This window comes from Opisthocomus hoazin, chromosome 2 (assembly GCF_030867145.1).
Source record: "Opisthocomus hoazin isolate bOpiHoa1 chromosome 2, bOpiHoa1.hap1, whole genome shotgun sequence".
NCBI classification, from domain to species: Eukaryota; Metazoa; Chordata; class Aves; order Opisthocomiformes; family Opisthocomidae; genus Opisthocomus; species Opisthocomus hoazin.
In genome coordinates, this window is record NC_134415.1 from 32,640,150 (window position 1) to 32,659,691 (window position 19,542).

The 19,542-nt window shown below is 41.2% G+C and overlaps 2 protein-coding genes across 4 annotated transcripts in view; one reads left to right on the forward strand and one right to left on the reverse strand.

Annotated features, from left to right (window-relative positions):
* Positions 1-1,384: 1,384 nt before the first annotated feature.
* MIXL1 (Mix paired-like homeobox) lies at positions 1,385-2,259 on the forward strand. Its single transcript, XM_075413096.1, has 2 exons — positions 1,385-1,672; positions 1,744-2,259. Exons 1-2 carry the CDS (start codon positions 1,385-1,387, stop codon positions 2,164-2,166), a joined length of 711 nt encoding a protein of 236 aa, XP_075269211.1. The 3' UTR covers positions 2,167-2,259.
* Positions 2,260-5,030: 2,771 nt separating this feature from the next.
* LIN9 (lin-9 DREAM MuvB core complex component) overlaps positions 5,031-19,542 on the reverse strand; it is a 42,133-nt gene continuing 27,621 nt past the window's right edge. For all 3 annotated transcript variants that reach the window (XM_075413093.1, XM_075413094.1, XM_075413092.1), the window contains 9 exons: positions 19,339-19,496; positions 18,085-18,218; positions 17,002-17,121; positions 16,727-16,828; positions 11,732-11,812; positions 8,421-8,546; positions 7,873-8,055; positions 7,663-7,760; positions 5,031-6,358 (listed from right to left, as the gene is read on the reverse strand). In XM_075413093.1, the coding sequence (XP_075269208.1) occupies positions 6,253-6,358; positions 7,663-7,760; positions 7,873-8,055; positions 8,421-8,546; positions 11,732-11,812; positions 16,727-16,828; positions 17,002-17,121; positions 18,085-18,218; positions 19,339-19,496 (1,108 nt within the window). In that variant the 3' untranslated portion in view covers positions 5,031-6,252. The remainder of the gene's footprint in view (positions 6,359-7,662; positions 7,761-7,872; positions 8,056-8,420; positions 8,547-11,731; positions 11,813-16,726; positions 16,829-17,001; positions 17,122-18,084; positions 18,219-19,338; positions 19,497-19,542) is intronic.

Sequence of the window (19,542 nt, forward strand, 5' to 3'; positions counted from 1 at the left end):
GAAAAAGCGGCTCGCTCTGTCTGGTGTACTTCATCCACCTTAACCAAATCCTAGAAAGGAAAGTCAATATCGCTGTAACGCATAATTCAAGGCAGGACTACATTCTTCAGAAACCTACGGGATGTCACATCTCTACTCTGCCTTACACAGAAAAGAAACCTCTGCTTATGTTTTTCAGCAAATGGTGCTTGACGTAGACTAGAGTAAAACATTCATCATGCAAATGTAATACAGAGTAGCTGCTTTTCAGTGCCACCTGTGGCATCTTCTAAATCTGCACAGAATGTGCAGAGTAATTCAAACCTCCCCGAGCCTTTTGTTAAAAACCTAGAATGCTGCTGCCCATGCTTTCTGGATCACCGCTGACCTGCGCCCTTTCTCGACACCATGCCCCCTTGTTACGCTGCTCATGACGAATGCTGTACAAGCCTCGTGTTACCGACTGCCGTCGGACTACGGGCCACGATATTGGGAACAAACGACCTAGAAACTTCATTAACGAAAGCAGCCGGATTGCTGCATGTGTAAAAGCACAAAGGTACAAATGCTTTTGGGATGAAACTTTCCAAAAATGGCTTTTAACAATCAAAGTGCTGATCTTTCATATGAAATAACTTCTTGTAGGAGAAGATTGCTTAAGGGCAAACCCTTTTGACGGGTGATGGTGGGGCACAGCCTGCTGCAACGCGCGGCCCGGGTTTCAGCGCGAGACTCTCTCCGGCCAGGACACAGCTCTCACAGCGGCGCCTGGGCTGCGTGAGTGGGAGCACGCAGGCATCGGCCAAGCGGGGTGGAAAAGGTCACACCAGCGTCTGCCGCTGCCCCGCCCGTGCTGCCGGGGCTCTCCAGGTGCGTTTAGCTTCCATCTGAAACAGGACGAGAAGTTTTCGCAGTAGGAGGCCGTATGCCGGCCCCGCAGCTTGCAGCGAAGCGCTGCCAACAGAGCGGCCGGGGCCTGGGGAAGCGATCACTTCTGTTTACCTCGCGTCTGCCGAAGCAGGCAGCTGCTGGAGAGCGCCCACCTCCAGGCGAGCACGCTCTGTGACCGTACCCACGCAGACGCCGCATCAGAAATAACCCTGCTGCGGGGCCGGGCCCGCTCCGCGGTGCCGACAGCCCGACCCCGAGTCGCTTCGCCCGCAGAAGGCGGACACAGGCCCCGCTCCCCTCTGCCGCCCGCCATCCCCCACCCGCGGGGCAGGCGCGGGGCTGCGGTGCCCCGGCCGGGCTGAGCGCGACGGGCGTCCCACCGGGCGGCTCGGCGGGGGGCCCGGGCCACCGCGCCCACCTTCTCCCGGGGCCGAGCCCCCGCCCCCGCCGAGCCCCCCCTTCCCTGCCTATAAAGGGCGGCGGGACGGCCCGGGCCCCCTCCTCGCCCGCCGCCATGGCCGCGCTGCGCTTCGGGGAGCCCCCGGCGGAGCCGCCCGCCTTCCCCGGCGGCGGGTGGGCGGGGGGCGGCGGGCCCGTCCCGGCCTCGCCCGCTCTCCGGGCGCTTCCCGCGGCGGAGCCGTCGGAGGGGGCGCCGGCGGCCTCGCAGCGTCGGAAGCGGACCAGCTTCACGGCGGCGCAGCTGGAGACGCTGGAGCTGGTCTTCCAGGACACCATGTACCCCGACATCTACCTGCGGGAGAAGCTGGCCGACGCCACGCAGATCCCCGAGTCCCGCATCCAGGTGAGGGGCGCCGGCCGCGCCGCCCCGCGCCGCCCCGGGGCCGCCCGCTCACCGCCGCCCTCTCTCCCCAGGTCTGGTTCCAGAACCGGCGAGCCAAGTCCCGCCGCCAGCGGGGCCCGCCCCGGCCCGGCCCCGCCGAGCCGCCCCCGCCGCCGGGCTGCCCGCGGCCGCCCCCCCGCTTCGCCGCCCTGCGCGCCCCGGAGCGGCCGCGCTGCGCGCTCCGGGGGGAGCCCGCGGCCCCCTACGAGTGGCCGCCGCCCGCCGCCGCCTTCCCCCCTGGCCCCGGCTTCGAGGGCTTCCCGCCCGGCGGCGCCGAGGCCGCCTTCGTGGCGGGGAGCGCGGCCGGCCCCTGCCCGGCGGCCGGCCCCTGCCCGGCGGCCCGCGGGTTCTGCGGGCAGTACTCGCCCGTCTCGGACGCCGAGGACACCAGCGGCTACTCGGAGTCGGGCTCGGAGTGGGAGGAGAACGCGCTCGGCGCCTTCCGCGCCCTCTGACGCGACCCGGCCCGGCCCCGGGGGAGAACGGCGGCCCCGGCCCCCCCCCGCCAAGCCCCGGCCCGGGGGGGCCTCACCCCTGCCCTGCCACTGTTGCACTTTATCCGGTAGTAACTGATTTTACCTATTTATTTGAGAAAGATACGGGTCAGCTCCATCAGTTGAGGGCGTCTTTTTACACTGTATTTAAAGACTTCCGTTAGCACATTTTGTATTTCTATTTAACCTCCTTTAGCCAAAAAGCTGTCCGAATCCACTGTGTTTTGGGGATGGGGGCTGGTCTTCAAAAAAGCAGAAGAGTGGGGCTGGTCTGTCAGGGATTTTTGACAGAGAAAAAAAAAATAAATAAAGCTTTACCTTTTTGCTGTACTCGTGTGTGTGTACCTGGGACAGGGACAGGGTTCCTCACCTCGGCCGACATGGGGCAGAGGCAGCAGATATCCCAGCTGCAGGTGCTCTTCCCAGGTCCTGGAGAGCCACGGCTGCGGTTCAGGTGTGCGCAAGAGGCCTAAGGGGCCTGAAAGACAGGTTACGAAAACAGCTTTAAACCATCTCTGTCCAGTATTTGCCCCAGATCTGCTCTAAACAACCACCCCAATCAAAAAATGCAAGTTTATGGCCCAAGTAGTACAAACCCCAACCCCTCAAATCATTGCCTGGTGCAGACAAAAGCCTCACGCCTGCCACTTAATGGTTAATGTTGAACTACAGAAGAGTAGGTGTATTTTGTGAACGCTGCGAAGGCACTTCAGCATCGAATTTGAGTACTGGGGACTACGCAGCAGCTCTTTACAGGGTCCATAGCGGGCTGAACAGCTCTGCTCCGAGAACACCCAAATCAGTAGTGACAGAAGCCTCTCCTGTAATTCAGTCAATCTATAAAGCAAGGAGATATTACTACACAGGTATTTTGAGGGTAAGGCAGATCCTCCCTGCCTACACAGCTGCGCTTCAGAGCAAGTTGTAAGACTCTGGTTATGGAAGAGCATCTGAATGCTGTGAGGCTCCGACAGTTTGGGAGCTCAGAAAAAGTGACCGGTGTAGTGGTGGCAGAAATGCCCTGTACCGGTAACCACGCCCCACGGGGTAAGGTCACCAGCGCACAGGACCCCTCGGTGTCACCCCATGACATACCTGTGCTTGTGAGGTCTGCGACAGCCGCACCGTGGTTGAACCGCCAGCTGGCAAGGCCGGGTGGCACAGTGGGATTGCCGATTAACATTCTCCCTCCAGGAGCAGAGCTGTCCTTGAAAAAAAAAAAAACCAAACCAAAAACATGAAGCAAAAAGCAACCGGCCACACAAAATCAGATGCCCCCCACCCCAAGTGGGCTTGGGTGCCCAAGGAGCTGTTCTGTTAGGGGTTGGGGAGACCCCGGAAGAGTACTTACAGCAGGAGACAGAAAAGGAGAGAATAATTTCTTGGGGGTGCAGGGTGAATTCAAGTTTACTGACTGTGAGAAACCAAAGTTGTCCTGCTCCTGCAGACTTAGAATAGTTGTAGCAAGCTCTTGAGATGCCTCCTATGCTTAGGCCGCATTCAGCAGAAACAGCCACATCTGTTACTGTGTTTCACCAAAACTCAGCATTAACTCTGACCCAGCCTACGAGTAAGCGAGGGGAAATGCAGCCTCTTGAAGAGGAGCAGCGTGTGTATTCACACTGCCTATGTGTATTGGCCAAATGACACGTGACAGTACATGGATACTTTCACCACAAATTATGTACCTTCCCATTATGTTACGTTACCCTGCAATGATTAAAAAACCCACTTCAGCACAAAACATGTTGGAAAGAGCACATTTAAGAATCCACACGTAAAAAACATTGTACCTATTGGTACAATGGTTAAGATTGGAGTGTGGCAGTTATTACAGTGTATTCTGTATCCAGTAAGAAACGAGTTTGTCGTGAGAAGGAGGTTCCCAAATCCTCTTTGCTGAACACCATTCTTGGGAGCAGTATTTCCCAGTGCCTACACCTCCTCTCTTCCTCAGCTTGGCATGCTTGCTATCCACAGGGCAGAGTGAGCCTCCACGACTGCCCGATGTGCTGCATCAGGAAGCCCTATTCCACAAAAGCGTTCATCCACACGCTTAACTTCTTCGCACGGAAGCAGAGTCCTGTCGAGCCGCCGGGGATTACAGAGGTTCGTGCCGTACGCCAGCGAGCTGCCACCAGAAAAGGCAGTCCTCGCTGTTTCCCCGCGCTGGCACCGGCACCCATCGCCCCGGCAGCGAGTAAGTTCGGTGCGCTACGCAGGCAGAAAGCTCGACGGAAAGGCAAACTGTTCCTCGGCAGCACAGCTCCCTGAACCGGCACGCCAGCGGGCCCGACGAGCAGCAGGTGACAGGGATGGGGGTGTCAGTGAACAGCAAGGGGACAGTTCCTTTTTCCTGAGTTAACTGTAGATCATGTTAGTTAGACTAAACCTGTGTGCCTCGAGTGCGGCTTTGGCACCTTTCTCTGGTTAAATGAAATGGGTGGCGAGAGAGGACCTTCCTGTCTTCTTTGCCAAACAGACGGTAACGCTACAAAATAACGGGCAACGTAATTACAAAAGCAATAGTAGGGATTGCTACAATGTTCTATTGTGTTATGAGACCTTAATTTCCACGGGCAACTCAGCCAAACTAGCGTTTAGCATTATTTTGTCATACCCCCTGTAAAGTTTCTAAATACCTTTCAAAACTGCTACTCACCTTGTCCTCATAACATTTCATTTTCAGCAATTAAGTGCTCTTAAAAAAATGACCTGAGACCATCTGCAAAAAAGTTTGCATTTTTGTGAAATATATCAACTCTCATAGGTCAATTTATTCAGAGTTACAAATTTCATTGAGAATAAAAGATTTATGCATTTTTCTTAATTAACAGAACAAGTTTAGCTAAATATAAACTCTGCACTAAAGTTTTGCAGTGGCACAATACCAACACAGAATACAGAAGCATTTTTAAACTATACAAAATTTTAAAATTGAAAATAATCCTGTTTACATATTCTTTATACATTAACATATAAAAGACCTCATTTAATGAGGCATCTAAAAGAATCAAAAACATCTCTACAGCTATCTCTGAAAATTCATATCTGGAAACAATTCATTACACAGAAGCTTTACAAGACTATTTAAACAAACCAATACACACTTTTTACAAGATTAACATTCCAAAAGGTACTCATCGGCAGGTTCTCACTTTTTATTTTTGAAGTTTACTTCACTGGTTATCTTTATAAAAATCTTCATATTTATGTAAGTTGGGTATTGTTGGATAACCAGTAATCTAATTTAAAAGTTGTGCAAAACAAACAAAAATTTGGAAAAACAATATGTTTAACCAGTCATTTATACAAAATACCAACTAAAGCACTTCTTTTGCCCCGTGTGAAGGGAAAAAGCCGTAACCAATCTCTCTCTGGAAAGTTATCAGTTACGTTTTCACATTCCTTCACTAGACTCCTTCTATAAGTTACGATAAATTAAAAGTTCCAACGAGACATCGATCGCTCGACAGACCTGCCCAACATCCTCAAGCTGACAGCTTCTGTTTGCTGTCCGTATCCTGCTGCTGCTGCTTTAGATCGGAGTTCAGCCTGCGCCCTCACGGCGCTACCCGAAGCCTGAAATGGCAGCTCCATCCCTGGCAGCTCCATCCCTTCGCAGGAGCGAAGCTTTACATCACAAAGACCTGTCGTGTGGCTACCTACTGATTTGGGCCATTTCCTCTTCATCCCTTCTAACATACCAGGAGAGCCAACAGCTAGAGGGGTGCAGAATTATTCTGAACTTTTAAAAAGTAAGTTCAAATTACATGAAAGCATGTTTTCAAGTTTATTATAATAAATGCAATTACTAAGAGATTACCAGTTAGCAAAACTACTGTATGTGAGTAACAAATGGAGAAATCTAATGTAACGCTGGCCAGTAATGCTGGTTTTCTTAAGAAGCAGATATAGTTAAAAGGGTTCTTTCTGAGAGGTTGTTCCCCCCCCCCTTTATCTTCTGGCAGTTTGGATATTTGGTGAAGCCTATATAAAGGAAGAGGATTTTCCAGAACTACTTGCTGTACACTTGAAAGAAAATTTTCAGTCTCTGTTGGTGTTATTAGCTGCAAAAGCATGTAAATTTCCCATCTGGCTCAGACCACTCTGAATATGTGCAACATGGATCTCAACGTTATTCTGAAAACAACTACAGGAAGAAAAGAAGAAGAAGAAAAAAAAATATTAAACCCCATGTTTAAGAGTTGTGTCTGAATATTTCTACAGTGAAAGTCAAGGTACAAACACAGCCAATACAAAAATTCAGATAAATCAGAGAGCAGTTCATACTAATGGAACTTCATAGAGACATATGTGAAAATAGCATTTGCACAAACAGCTGCATGAAATCAAGAACTACTGACTTGGGTACTTTAGAGAAGACTTTAACACGACCAGAGTTAATGAAATAAAAATACTATGAAGAGATGCTAAAACGCCCAAAATAAGTACAGTGAAATGGAAAGATCATCAGCTTCTTCACAGTGTACATCAACCTATAGTTAAATCCATTCCAATGTGCGATTTGCAGTGTTGATTATTAGAGATGTTTCACTAATGTTTGGGGTTTATTTTTGTTTTTACTAAGGAAAATACTGTAAAACAGCATTTCTCAATAATTCTTTTTAAATCAAAAGGCCATCCTACTATCTTTGCAAAAAAACCCATTTTTTTTCATGTGTGCAGCCTCCCATTATTATGTAGCAATACGAGTATGGAGGGTATAAAGAACTGTTTAGCATTTAGGTATGTTTTCTAAATTATGTAATTTAGCAGCATTATAATTGTAAAAAACATCCTGGTCACAAATTGGTGGAGGCTGCTGTGTACTCATGATAAGTATCACCACATTCTTGCTATTTTTATAATGCTTCCTCAGGCACCTTCTTGTGACAACTGTTGAAAAACGGCCCATCTAGACTACATGGGCCTTTGATCTGGCACATTATGGCTGTTCTTTTTCTTGGTTGAAAATATTGCTAATGGAAGCTGGTCAGAAGCTGTAATAGGCTCATATGCCAGCCTTTAGTACTTCTAGACAAAAGGTTGAATAACTATGCAAAAAAGAATACTGAAATTGTACTGTTCTGTGGTTTAAATAACTTATAATACATCTAACTAGTGAGATTTCAAAATCTGAAAATGTTCAGTTGTCATAAATGAATGAAGTTGTCATAAATGAATGAAGAGCAAGAAAGTTTAGTTGTTGCTGCATCAATTTAGAACTTTTTTTTCTTTTTAAATCAGGTTACTTCACTGATAGGTTCAAATACAAAACTGCTAATTTTGCACTCCCTTTAAGAAACCCCTTTTAAAAGAAGGGACCATTTCTACAAGTAAAAGTTACCAGATTAAAACCCTTAATTATAATCAATGTTCACCTCCAAAATACAGTAAGAATTGCTTGCTGACACAAAATGTGTAATTAAGAATTAAATATTCAAAAAGTAATACCTGATATTTGAGGAGTCTATTGAATTCTTAATGTCATTTAATGAATCTGTTAGTGATTTAAATTCAAAGGAATTCAGGTCACCTCCTTCCGCTAGACACTGTAGGAGAAGAAAACAAAAAATGTTCTCACAGTTAGGCACAAAGAAACTGACAGAGCTTTAACACTACGTATTTTATGGAAGAAACCGTATTTTTTTGCAAATATTTTACCTTAATCTGCAGTAATATTGCTGTAAGTCTAGAGATAAGATCAGTTAAATTTTCACTCTCAACACAAAGCTGTCCTGTTGTTGAGGAATTTGCTTGCCTGACGATCTCCTGAGCCTCCTCTTCACACCTGCGCCTCAGATCTGTTGGTTGGTCGGCAGGCTGGAGGCCCTGGTCAGGAGCAAGCTGCATAGATACAAGGAAGAGAAATGAGGACTAAAAATTGCCTTTGCATTTGGTGTATGTGTGAAATGACAAATGATTTCAAAGAGAGTTCACAGGTATATAGCACACAGTATTTTTTCTTTGTTTATGTACATGCATGTCTATTTTAAAACTGACCACTGGTATCAGCAAAAGTGTCTGCATTCTGGTAGAAGACACAGACAGACAGAGGCAGGGACAGAGAGAGAGGAGGAATCCAATACAGCTGCTACTAGCTGCATTTCAAAGCGACCCCCACCTATGCCATATTCTCAGTAAATTCTAAATTTTATTGTACTTAGGTTATGGAAAACATTAAATAAATATGTATTCCAGCAAAATCTTACCTCATAACAATACTGTTGAACTTTATGCAAAACTTTATTTAAATCTTTGTTTAGTTGTTCTAGATCTAGAACAATAGTTGCGTATCTCCTCTGAAACTCAATGCCTATGGGCATAGAATAGGATTTCTGTGGAAAAGACAAAAAGAGTATTAAAGTTAATACAATACTGTACATTTATATCTTTTGAACTCATCAGAGGGAATCTTCACTTGACAACAATATTGAGAAACTTGTGTTAATAGAAAAACGTTAACATACGAAATACTGAAATGTAGTGTCACTGTTTAGAACTCCAAGTGACATCTGTGTAAGTAACTACCATGCTTTTATTCTCTTCATAAAGTACCATGCTAACCTGTGGTGGTAAATGCTAGAGAAGACGACTGTGATCTGACCTGCTTATTTCTCCAGTAGTTGGGTGTAGCTTCTCTCTGCTGTACGGACAGAAAACTATCCTGTCAGCAGGAGATCAGTATAGGACAACACGGCCACGACCACTCCTGCTGCAGGACGGGAGGCACAGTTGTCTAGTAAGTTAGTGGTCACTTGAGGATGACTCAGTGCTACGTACCTTCTGCTACAGCTAACAGTTGTGCCAAAAAAGAAAGTTACTAGAGTTTATACTTGGTAACATAAGTATTTTGGGTAAGCACAGTTTTCCACAAAAAATTAGTACCAGAATACAGTACTTTTTTCTTACAGTGTTTTCACAATGTGTCTTGACACTGTCTGGGTTATAGTTACAAAACTGAAGCAAAGCATACAACATATCATAAAATTTCCTCCACAAATAGCCTCTTGCAAGATAAGCGGGATTATTTCCACTGCATCGTAGCCACAAGTCTGAGATACAGGTACCTCGTACAATCAAACCTGTAGCTATAGATTTTACACCAAGAGATAAAGCAAAGTTTTCAGGAGGATCCAGATCAAAACCTCAAAATCAAGGTTTCAGTTATCAGTTCAGTTCCAAGTTCCCCATTAAACTTTACCACTGAAATGATCTCCAGGGATTGACAAGTCCGAATACCAAATTAATAGGGCTTTAAGCTAGCACCATAACTTCAGAATTCACCTAAGAGCATAAATTTGACATACTTCCTGCAGGTGAGGAAAAAATTGTAACTTGCAGACTTCTTCAGCAACCAGCCCCCCTAGAGCAGACAGGGCTACTCCAGGTTAGCTGTGAAAGGCTAAGGGCATTCTATGTTAGTGATGATGAAAGAACTACTTCTCAGCATCAGCAACATTTCTGATCCAGGAGCAATCTGAGATCTGGAAATACTGACAAACAGCTGAAGTGGCAGACAAAAGATGGATGGCAAGTAAAATCTCTGTCACTGAGCATCTGCTTGCTTCTCTGGAACGACCAGCATCACCTTTACCTTGTCTTCATTGCAGGTCAAGTGAAAAAATGAACCAGGCATCCTTTTTATTAAGATTTGTTTATCCAAATGGCTATCAGAAAAGCATTTACTGTTTTAGGTACATGGTAACTTGTTTCTAGCCTGCAACCAAGACTAGTAGTGATGTCAAGATGCTTAACTATTAATAAGCTGTCTTTTCAGAAAAATGACATAGAAGATGTGCAGCTGTATGTATTAGCAGCTAGCTCCTCTGAAGGCATCCCCTGCCTCATGTAAATTTATTGTTATTGCCAGACTAGATTCAGGACCAGTTCTGGTTTTGATCAATTCCGTTTATTTCTATATCGGATCAGTCATATTAAAAAGAGTCTCTATAAAAGAGAGATATATATAAATATATATATATATATTTATATATAAAATTTTGCTTTAAACCAAACAATTGTCTTACTCTAATTTAAATCACCAAATCACAATTGTACGAATTTTATCAAAGTCTAACAATTAAACTATACCTGACTCAAAGGATTACATTTTATTCATGTTCACATATGTTATTGAAATTCAAGTGGCCGGAAAAAGATTCTTGTTCAAAGAAAAGACATTTTAAAGGAGAAACAACGTATACTCAGCTGCACAAACATAGATGGGATTGCCAAGGGACAAAGAGGATTAGAAGACAGGCTAAGAATATGACCCAACAGAAAGGACTTACGTCCTCTATTTTTATCAGGACAGCCTTGAATAGTAACAGAGGTTGCTTTATGCCTGCTGGTTTACAAAGGAAACAGCACAAGGGAAGAACTTAAAAAGTATCTCAAAGTCCTTATCTAGGCTACAACTGAGCTAAAATATATCAGATTTAATGTTTACTCCTGGATCTCCTTCTTCCCTGTTGCTTCTTTGCTCTTTCGATTTGCTCACTTTCCTTTATATTCTTATTCCACAATACAGTTAATTTATGACTTAGTAGCTTAATGACACATTAATGTCCGGATTCTTGTCAGAGGAAGGCTATGAATTTCCTTATCTATGCAAAAGTACCAATATCTCAGTAAAAAAAAAAACACAATTTTTTTAGTTTGTTTGGAGAAGAGTAGGTAATTTTTCAGTATCAGAGTTACAGGTTGTAACGATATGTTTTAATCTTGCTTCTTTTTGCATCTCTTTAAATTATTAATATGCAAAATTAAAAGACAAAACATTTGATGCACAGAAAAAAATGTAGTAAATGGTAACAAGGTTTTGAAGAGCAGCATCACAGCACAAAAAAAAAAAAAAAGAAAATTACAGAGCCATAGGGATGGGACAGCAGGAAGCAGAATAACAGAACATACATGTGCACATGATCACTGAAAGGACAGAGGAAAATCTTACCACCATAAATCAAATCCTTCAACATTCAAATATTCTACACAAAAAACCAAAATCAGCATTTTTGTTTCAAGAAATAAAAAGGACTGCTTCTCCTCTCCACAAACCTTTAGCTTTCTGTCTGTACATTGCAGAGACAACTGTCGGAATGGATGCTAGCAGAAGGTTGAATCCGATAGCTTTCCACTTTCAAGTTGATTGATAGCCATGGATGGCAGAAGAGGCATTCTTATCACTTTGATTTACTGACTGATGATTAGATAAAGCTTAGCAAGAAAAACTATTTTGCTGCTGCTAATTATGCTGTAGCTGCCCTGGTATGTAATTTTAAATGCAGGCCAAGGGCACTCAGAGCTTTACGTAGAAAACCTCTGAACTGAGTTGTTTTAGCCAGAAAGCTCAATAAACAAGTACCTACCATCCACAAAATAAAATTAAGATGAATGTAAAAAATTTCACATTATAGAAAGCGATAACATATAGATTTTATCTAGACTCTAGTTTTAATTGTATCTATGTTAGCTGTTAAAGCATATCCTGTCTTAAGAACTGAAAAGAGAACATTCTCACCAGCTTTTCTGCTTCTGTATTCATCTCTCTCAATTGTTTGATGTGTTCCTTCTTGATCATAAGGATTTTCGATAACCTGGTCTAAAACAAAGGAACTATTTTTAGCATGAATACGTCCTCAAGGGGTTTTGAAATGCCATAGAAATTCAAGATAATAAAATGTGTGTTTCTTTCATTGTTTTAAAATATATTTCTCAGTTGTTCATCAAGTTAATTTTAATTAATTCTTATTTCTGCATCTTAAATGATGGATTTTCCAGAGATTTTTAAAGTGTTTTCAAATGCCCTAGATTGGAGAATGCAAAAATACATCAGCCAAAATTCTTTATAAGAAAACTAATATAATTTATGGACAGTCAGAGGATGAGAATCTTCTTTTTTTTTTTGCAGCCTGAAGGAAATCGAAGGGTGTTGTCACCATGTATTACAATTATCCTCACTCACCTCACCGTACCGTACCTTTTGCACACAATTCTCAGCCTGTTCTCAGCTGTGCTCTCGACTGAGCACCAGCCCTTTGCGTACACTCCTGCAGTAAAACGCAGTACAGAGATTGGATCTATTTTATATAGAACAACTCTGGGCTTTCCATTTCCCTTGTTCATAATGGGAATACCCTGTTCCTGCTGCCCTCGGGACCTCGCAGGCTGAAGTGGAAATCACTGGGAGTACTCTCAACACACATATCACTCGTAAAACTGCTCATACTCTCTAGGGTCCTGAGAGAAATCCTAGCTCCACTACAACCAGCAACAGTTTTATTACTGATGTAAACATAGCCAAGGTTTCAGGTTTTATAAATTTCAAAGGGGTTAACTGCATCCTAGTAGTGGAAGATAGGACTGGGAGAAATAGGAACTCTTAGTTCAACATACATCTGCTTATATATGATCCCCTTTGTTGATTTTCAAGTTCAGTCTTAATGCAGCCAGGTTTTTTGCCCTCACAAATCCTAATGGAAAATTGTTCTGGGACATCTTTCAGCTAATTATGAATCTTCCTGGAATTTCCATGTTAAATGCATTCCTGTTCAATTCATAGTGATTTGTTCTGCCAAGGCTGTTTTTCAGTTAGATATAGGCTCTCCCTCCTTGTATTTATCCCTGTTTATTCAGGGACGGTAAAAGAATATCTTCTCCACTGCTCTTTCACTAGACTAATCACAACCCAAGGCTTCCCAGTCTCCTCTTCCATAAAAGGCTCTTGGTCTCCTAAACTTTTGTGGCCCTTTCTGTATCTTTTTTTCCATTCACTGCCATCTTTTCTGAACACGAGCAATAGGAAGCCTGTATTGGTGTTCCAAATGACAGACCTGTAAACTAGAACTACAGAACGACACTCTCTTTCTACCACAAATACTTTGCCAGATGCATCTTATGAGCTGATGGCAAGCCATGGTCAGACACAGAGAGGCAATACTGCACAGGTTATCACTCTTCCAATTCTAGCTGCTCATTTCTGCCCTTGTGTCATCCTCCAATGCCCGTGCTGAGCCAGCACATGAAGAACCCAGTCAGGGAACCAATAATGACAAAACAACAAATTCAGAAAAGGCAAGAAAAAAAGTTCTAAAATTGTTACTTGTGAGCTGGATTATTTCTCTGGTCTAGTTTCTAACACACCACACAAATGCTCACGTTGGCAAAAAAAACCCCACACCTGGGAAGAAGGAAAGCACTGTACACCATCTGCCACTGCTGCCAAGAAGTTACTCATCAAGCTCTGCTGTCATCACCATCCGGCAACTGCCCAACACATCTAAGTCATTCTCCTTCATAAAGCTGGTAAGTCCCCAACTTAATGCAGAATATATTATCCGTTCCCAAAACTTGCATGGTATTTGGTGCTTAACTTCTACTTCAACGTCCAGACATATTCAAGGATGCAGGGCCCTAGTTCTCCAGTTCATGAGCTTGGATTTTATATTATATTCATTCTATTCCCAGATATACTGCAGTGATCAAGACAATCCGATTATTTCTACAAGAAACTCTGACCTTTCACTGTATCTGTGGTGTCTACAAACTTTCTCTCATGGATACATTTTATTAAATAGACTTCCATTTTCACTTGCCAGTATTCTCAGCGAATGGTTTAACTGAGTTCAGTACTATTTTCCTTGAGAAATTCTTGCCTAACAGCTATATTTTCAGCATAACTCATCCTGTTTACTGTTACAATTTATAGTTCTCATAAAACTGGAAATGAGTTTTTAGTACAATGGTTTTCCACGTTAAAAGAGATTATGGAATAACCCAACCAGTACGTTTAGATTTGTATTTTAGATTTCATTTTTTAGGCAAAAGAATATTTAAAAGAACAGAAGCATGTCAAAGTAAAGTGTGCAATAACTTACTACGGAATATTTTCAAAATTTTCATAAGCAGAAAATAGGCAAAAATCCAGTATCCATATTCAGATTTTTCCTACTGCATTTAAGTTGAGTAGATCGCTTCCTTTCCCCAGCGATGAGGCAGAACCCAGTTCACCAGTTTCCTTTTCTGGAGGTGCTGCATTACCGTGCCCCCTCTACTGGGCATGCAGCAATCCTGCAGACAAGCTGTTTTGTCCTAGACTGTTCCCTTCCCAACCTCATTTTTTTCCCAAAAACAAGCAGCGGGGAGTAGGGGACAAGCTGTAGCTGAACATTTGGAAAAACATCCTCCAAATTTTAATACTGACTAGAATGTAAGAATATAATCTATAGATTTTGAGCTGCAGTATAGCCTATGAAATATTGAAGGATACATCACATACTGCACATAAGCATAAAAGACTTCTTAAAAAGAATTATTAATTGTTTATTGTTGACTTTATTCTTAAAATCGTAGTATTAATTTTCGAGCCATTCTTCTCCCAATATGCTTACGTTTGTCCACAATAAAAAACCAGAAAGAACAGCAGTCTCTGATGTCAAAATGTAAACATGTAGAAATTAATACAAAGATTTAGAAAAACTACAACTCACCAGTACAGAACTATGATTAACACAGGTGTTACAAGTCCCAATGTTTGCTTACAACTGCAAGTTATACATAAAGAGAATATCCCTAATGTTAATTTGTCCGTGTCTGCACATGATTTTGACTACACTTTCTTTTGTTCCAAAGTAATTTTGGAATCTGTAAAAGAGAGCTAAGGGGCTGGGTTGAAAACTTACTGAAGATGTGCTGCATTTTTTTCTGTTTTGTCCAAAATAAAGTTTTCCCATGAAATTGTTTATTCATGATATCATAAATAATTGCCTGGCAATAGTTCTCCAGAAAGTTTTCTTTGAATCAAACACTTTCTGATCATTTACTTCCTGAATCACCATTTAAATCAGAATGAGAGCTTTGACCTTTTTACTGTACCAGCATATAAGAAAGGCTAGAACATCTTTAATGGTCATCTTTAACATAAAAATACATCAGGACTGGCGAATGCAGTGCAATCAGTAATCAGTATTCACCAGTCTCACGTATTTCACACCATCAAATTTTAGTACCATCCTTAAACTTCTAATAAAAAAAAAAAAATTGATGCTTAAAAATAATGCACAGTCCTTCAACAAGTGTTTTTTTAAGCCTCATGATTCTTTATCAAAAACCCGGATAAAGTATTAAGTTGCTCTCACAAACAAATGCCAAAAATCCATGGCTTGATTTTGTTCAAAATCTTTTGACAGTCTTCAAGCAAAAATACATATTAATGCAGTATCTTTGTAAAATGCCACTGTTTGTAACACAGGCAAGAGGTCTATACTTTTAAAACTCATATTTCCTTATAATGAGTAATAATATGCCACCAAATGTGACTAAGAAATCACACATGTTCAGATTTAAAATACAGAAACAGTGTCATAAACACATCAACTTGACACACTTCATAGTTCTAAAGCTTAATACACTTTAGTTACCTGGTTTCATTGATCATACTCAGTGACTCAAGTAGGATAGTTGCAGATACAGTTTAGCAGACAAAGACCATATCTTTTGTGTATTTCATTTTTTAACATAATTAATCCTTTGGCAACTACACGTATTCTAAATTTTCTTGGCTAAGCTAGATGCCAAGCCACCTTTTTCAAAATTAGCTTTATACAATAAGTTTCCCCTAAAAAAGGAATAGATCATTCTGTCAAATAAAATAGGTTGAATTGCCAAAATATTAGCATCTCATGTGAGCTACAGACACAACTTGATTCTTTTGACCAATTACATACACTTTAAAATTTGAGAAGCCTTTAGCAATATCATTTCTCAGTGCTTAATATTTAAAACACAGATCACCTCCTTTAGCATATTAAAATCAACTTTAATTGTTAAAGAATTCAATCACAGATCTTAAGCTAAGCCAACACGAGCAATTACATTCTTCCATCATCCTGCAGAGCAAGTTGCTTTGATGAGTTTTGATATTCAGTGAATCTCAGCTTCCTAACATTACTTGTCTGTACTCTTCTGAACCAGCGTATAAAAATCATTGAGGTATTATTTCATAAGGATGAAGAGAAAAAGTAGTTTTCTTATCTATAACATATGTTTGCTTTCAGGGAAAAGAATGCTTCTTTTCTTCTCCAAGAGGGTATGACATAACATAAAATACAGTATTATACAATATATGACAATGCACATGGGCAAACCTTCTTTGCACAACACAAGTATATTTTAAATAAATAAACAAAAATGTCTTAGCACAGTAAAAAGTTTGCAGGTAGAAATAATATCATTTTTTAGACCAAGTGGTAGAGCTGTGAAAAATAAGACACGCTTCTGGAGACATAAGACCCTCCTGCCACCTGAAGAGCCGCATATTTCAAAGCTTACGGACAAATGAGAAAATTAAAAAGGGGCAGGGGGGCAGAATAAAACCAAATATTATTAACATCTTTTCAAAAGTCAATTTGGATATCACCAATTCTGTAATAAATCAACAGAAGGTCATTTAACTGCAGAAGAATCGGCAGAATAAACACAAAAAGATAATACACTAAGAGTTGCAGTTAACACTTACCACTTGAATGAGGAATTCTACTGGAAAGCCTCCTAGTGTTTCACTATCTGTGCCTGAAATTTTGCTTTTCCATGAAGATTGTCCTAATAAAGGATCACTGTCCTAAAAAACAAAGTACATTTAATTTAACAGCTTATTTTTAGAGGCTTTTGCTAAAATTTTTATCTTGCTGAATAATCTCAGAAAATTTATCTCAAAAACTGTTTAAGGTAACAGCTTCAATATGTCTCCGAAAATATTTCAATGATTAATATTACATGAAAAAAGTAACTTACTGTAATTGGAGACTGGAGTGAAGGTGTATAATGCAATCGTGGAGGGGTCATAAAGAACCTTGAAGGCCGTTGTTTCTGTCCAAACGCAGCAATTGGCATGGTTTCATGAGGCTCGTTACTCTGGAAGAGAGGAAAAGGAAGCATTACTTCAGCTGCCAGATTAATTGATTTTACACATCTTTCGGAATACATAATTTATTTCTGGAATCTGGACTAGCCATGCCCATCCACACCCCAACCCAACAATGTTAAAAGATTTAACATTTTGCTTTTTGGGCTACCAGGAGCTTCAAAATCATACTCCATTGCTGGAGTTCGCAAAGTTACGGCATGACATCAAATAAAACCTGCAAGAACATTTCCAAAAATTCTATTGGCAAGTTGCAGACAAACCGAACAGGAGTTCAGTAGAGGCTCCAAACTCAGATCATGACACAGACTGGACAAATTATGGGCCCTTAGTAGACTCAACACTACACAAGATACAAAAGAAAGTGAGATCCTCTGAAAAGCTTGCAGTCTAGGTCAGACTGTTTCACAGGAACAGTTCCTGGAGCTCATAAATCATTACGCAAGCCTATGAGCTAGGAAATAATCCCAAATTGTTTGACCAAAGCAACATCCCCACAGGTAGCTTCGTTACCATAAGAAGTTTCAAAATGAGGTTCAATCAACTCAAAATACTTGCTTGCAAGTACCACAGGCCTTTCCAGACTTTGGCAAATTACAAAGAGCCAGGTTTTCTGGAACATCGTCTGCAAACCCTGCCAGGATCCAACAGCAGAATAGTCTTTGGGATCTTACACTGCTCATTATATTTCTTCATATTAAATTCAGACTATTATAATAACCTATAATAGTAGGTCTAGTAAAAACATAATGGCTCAGGCTGGAACTATTTATCATAGAGAGTTATCCTGTTCTATAAAACCATAAACAGTAGAAGCTTATTCCCCTGGAATTTTCCATGCATCCATTATGTTTGTTTCTACTTTATGACAATACCACATGGATGTAATATTTTAAATTTTCTTCTTTCATTTGTTACTACACCTATTTTAAGAATGTGTCATTAATACTTACAAGAACTTCATAATCTGGAACTGTGTGTGTTCCAAGACCTGCCCTGTCAAAAGTCACTCTGTACGTAGCATTAAGAGTGTCTACAGCATCTATTTGTCCAGTGAATAGTCCATCATGGACACCTCGCAAACGTGCTTAAAAAACAAAACAGAACACAAAAACAACAACAAACCAAACATTATAATGTTCTGATACCACTGAGAAAAATACAACTTAATACATCTTTTGCAAGTAACCCTTTATACATATATTTAAAACCCACATATTAAACAAAAAAAAAGTAAACCCAGAAAAAGAATTGTATGCAATAGAAATACTACCCAAATTTTTGTCAAATTTATCTTTGCAAGTGAAGTATTTCCCAAATCTAATCCTTAGCACTACACTTATGTCTAAATAAAATACTATGTAATACCCAATACCTTCTGACAGACAGATTTTTGCAGGCAAAAGTCAATTTCCGGATGATTTTGCATACCATTTCTCCTTGATCACTTCCACAGATGACTGCATATTTAGCAAAAGACAATGAGGAACGCAGCTCAAGGATACAGCTCTAGGAGAGTGAGGAGAGGCAGTGTTGTGCATGCCTGCTCTTCAGCAAGAATTAAGGGCAGTGTTGCTGAAGAACGCAAAAAGCAATGAACAGTAGTGGCTTGGGTGGGAGATACTACGCTTAAGTGAAAAGCATCTGGATCACAAACAGACAGGACGGAGGAATTGAAGCTTTTACAAAATTAGCCAAAACTTGTGGAATGTTTTTAAAAATATTCCTTCCTCAGTTATATGTAAGTTTTTTCAGTAAGGCAATGTCATGTTTAGTATACATGTCCAACTGCATTGCAATATCAATTGTACATCTGTTTCAAAACATGTACTTTAATATTTACGGAAAAATAAAGCTCAAGTTTTATATTAGGTTACATTTTGAACTTTGAGACAGCACTCGGCTCTTTGCATTTAAGCATCTCTCTCTCCAAGATTTGTTAGATACACTAGACATAAAAGAAAACCCCTACAATTTGAACAGCAGAAGTAATAAACCATACTAAGTTTGTACCTCAAAACCATATCACTGTTTAAAAAATACCAGCTAATGTTCACAAGCACCTTCTCAATGAGCTAATAATAAAATTGTACAATTTTTGATATTTTATATTTATTTTAACTATGTGCACTAAGTATATTATGGTTTACTAAAATCTTTGCAAAACACTTTGCTGTTTTTATGTTTGCTTGCTTTTAAGAAATTACCTGTAACTTTTGTTCCTATTACAAGTGGTAATGGAATTTCTTCTGGAAGATCTTTGAACTGTGAAATATCTGCAACCTTCCGCTGCTGCAAAAGTCTTATTTTCTGCCGTTTCTGTTTTAACGCTGATCTCTCTTCCTCAAAGAATGCAGAGGAACACCTATAATACAATTAGGTAAAACTATACTTAAGTTCAGCACTGAAAA

Bases quoted from the DNA above. Each gene is read 5' to 3' on its own strand.
- MIXL1 (XM_075413096.1), top strand. From the start codon at position 1,385: ATGGCCGCGCTGCGCTTCGGGGAGCCCCCGGCGGAGCCGCCCGCCTTC. The intron at 1,673-1,743 runs GTGAGGGGCGCC...CTCTCTCCCCAG, and splicing joins TCCCCGAGTCCCGCATCCAG to GTCTGGTTCCAGAACCGGCG.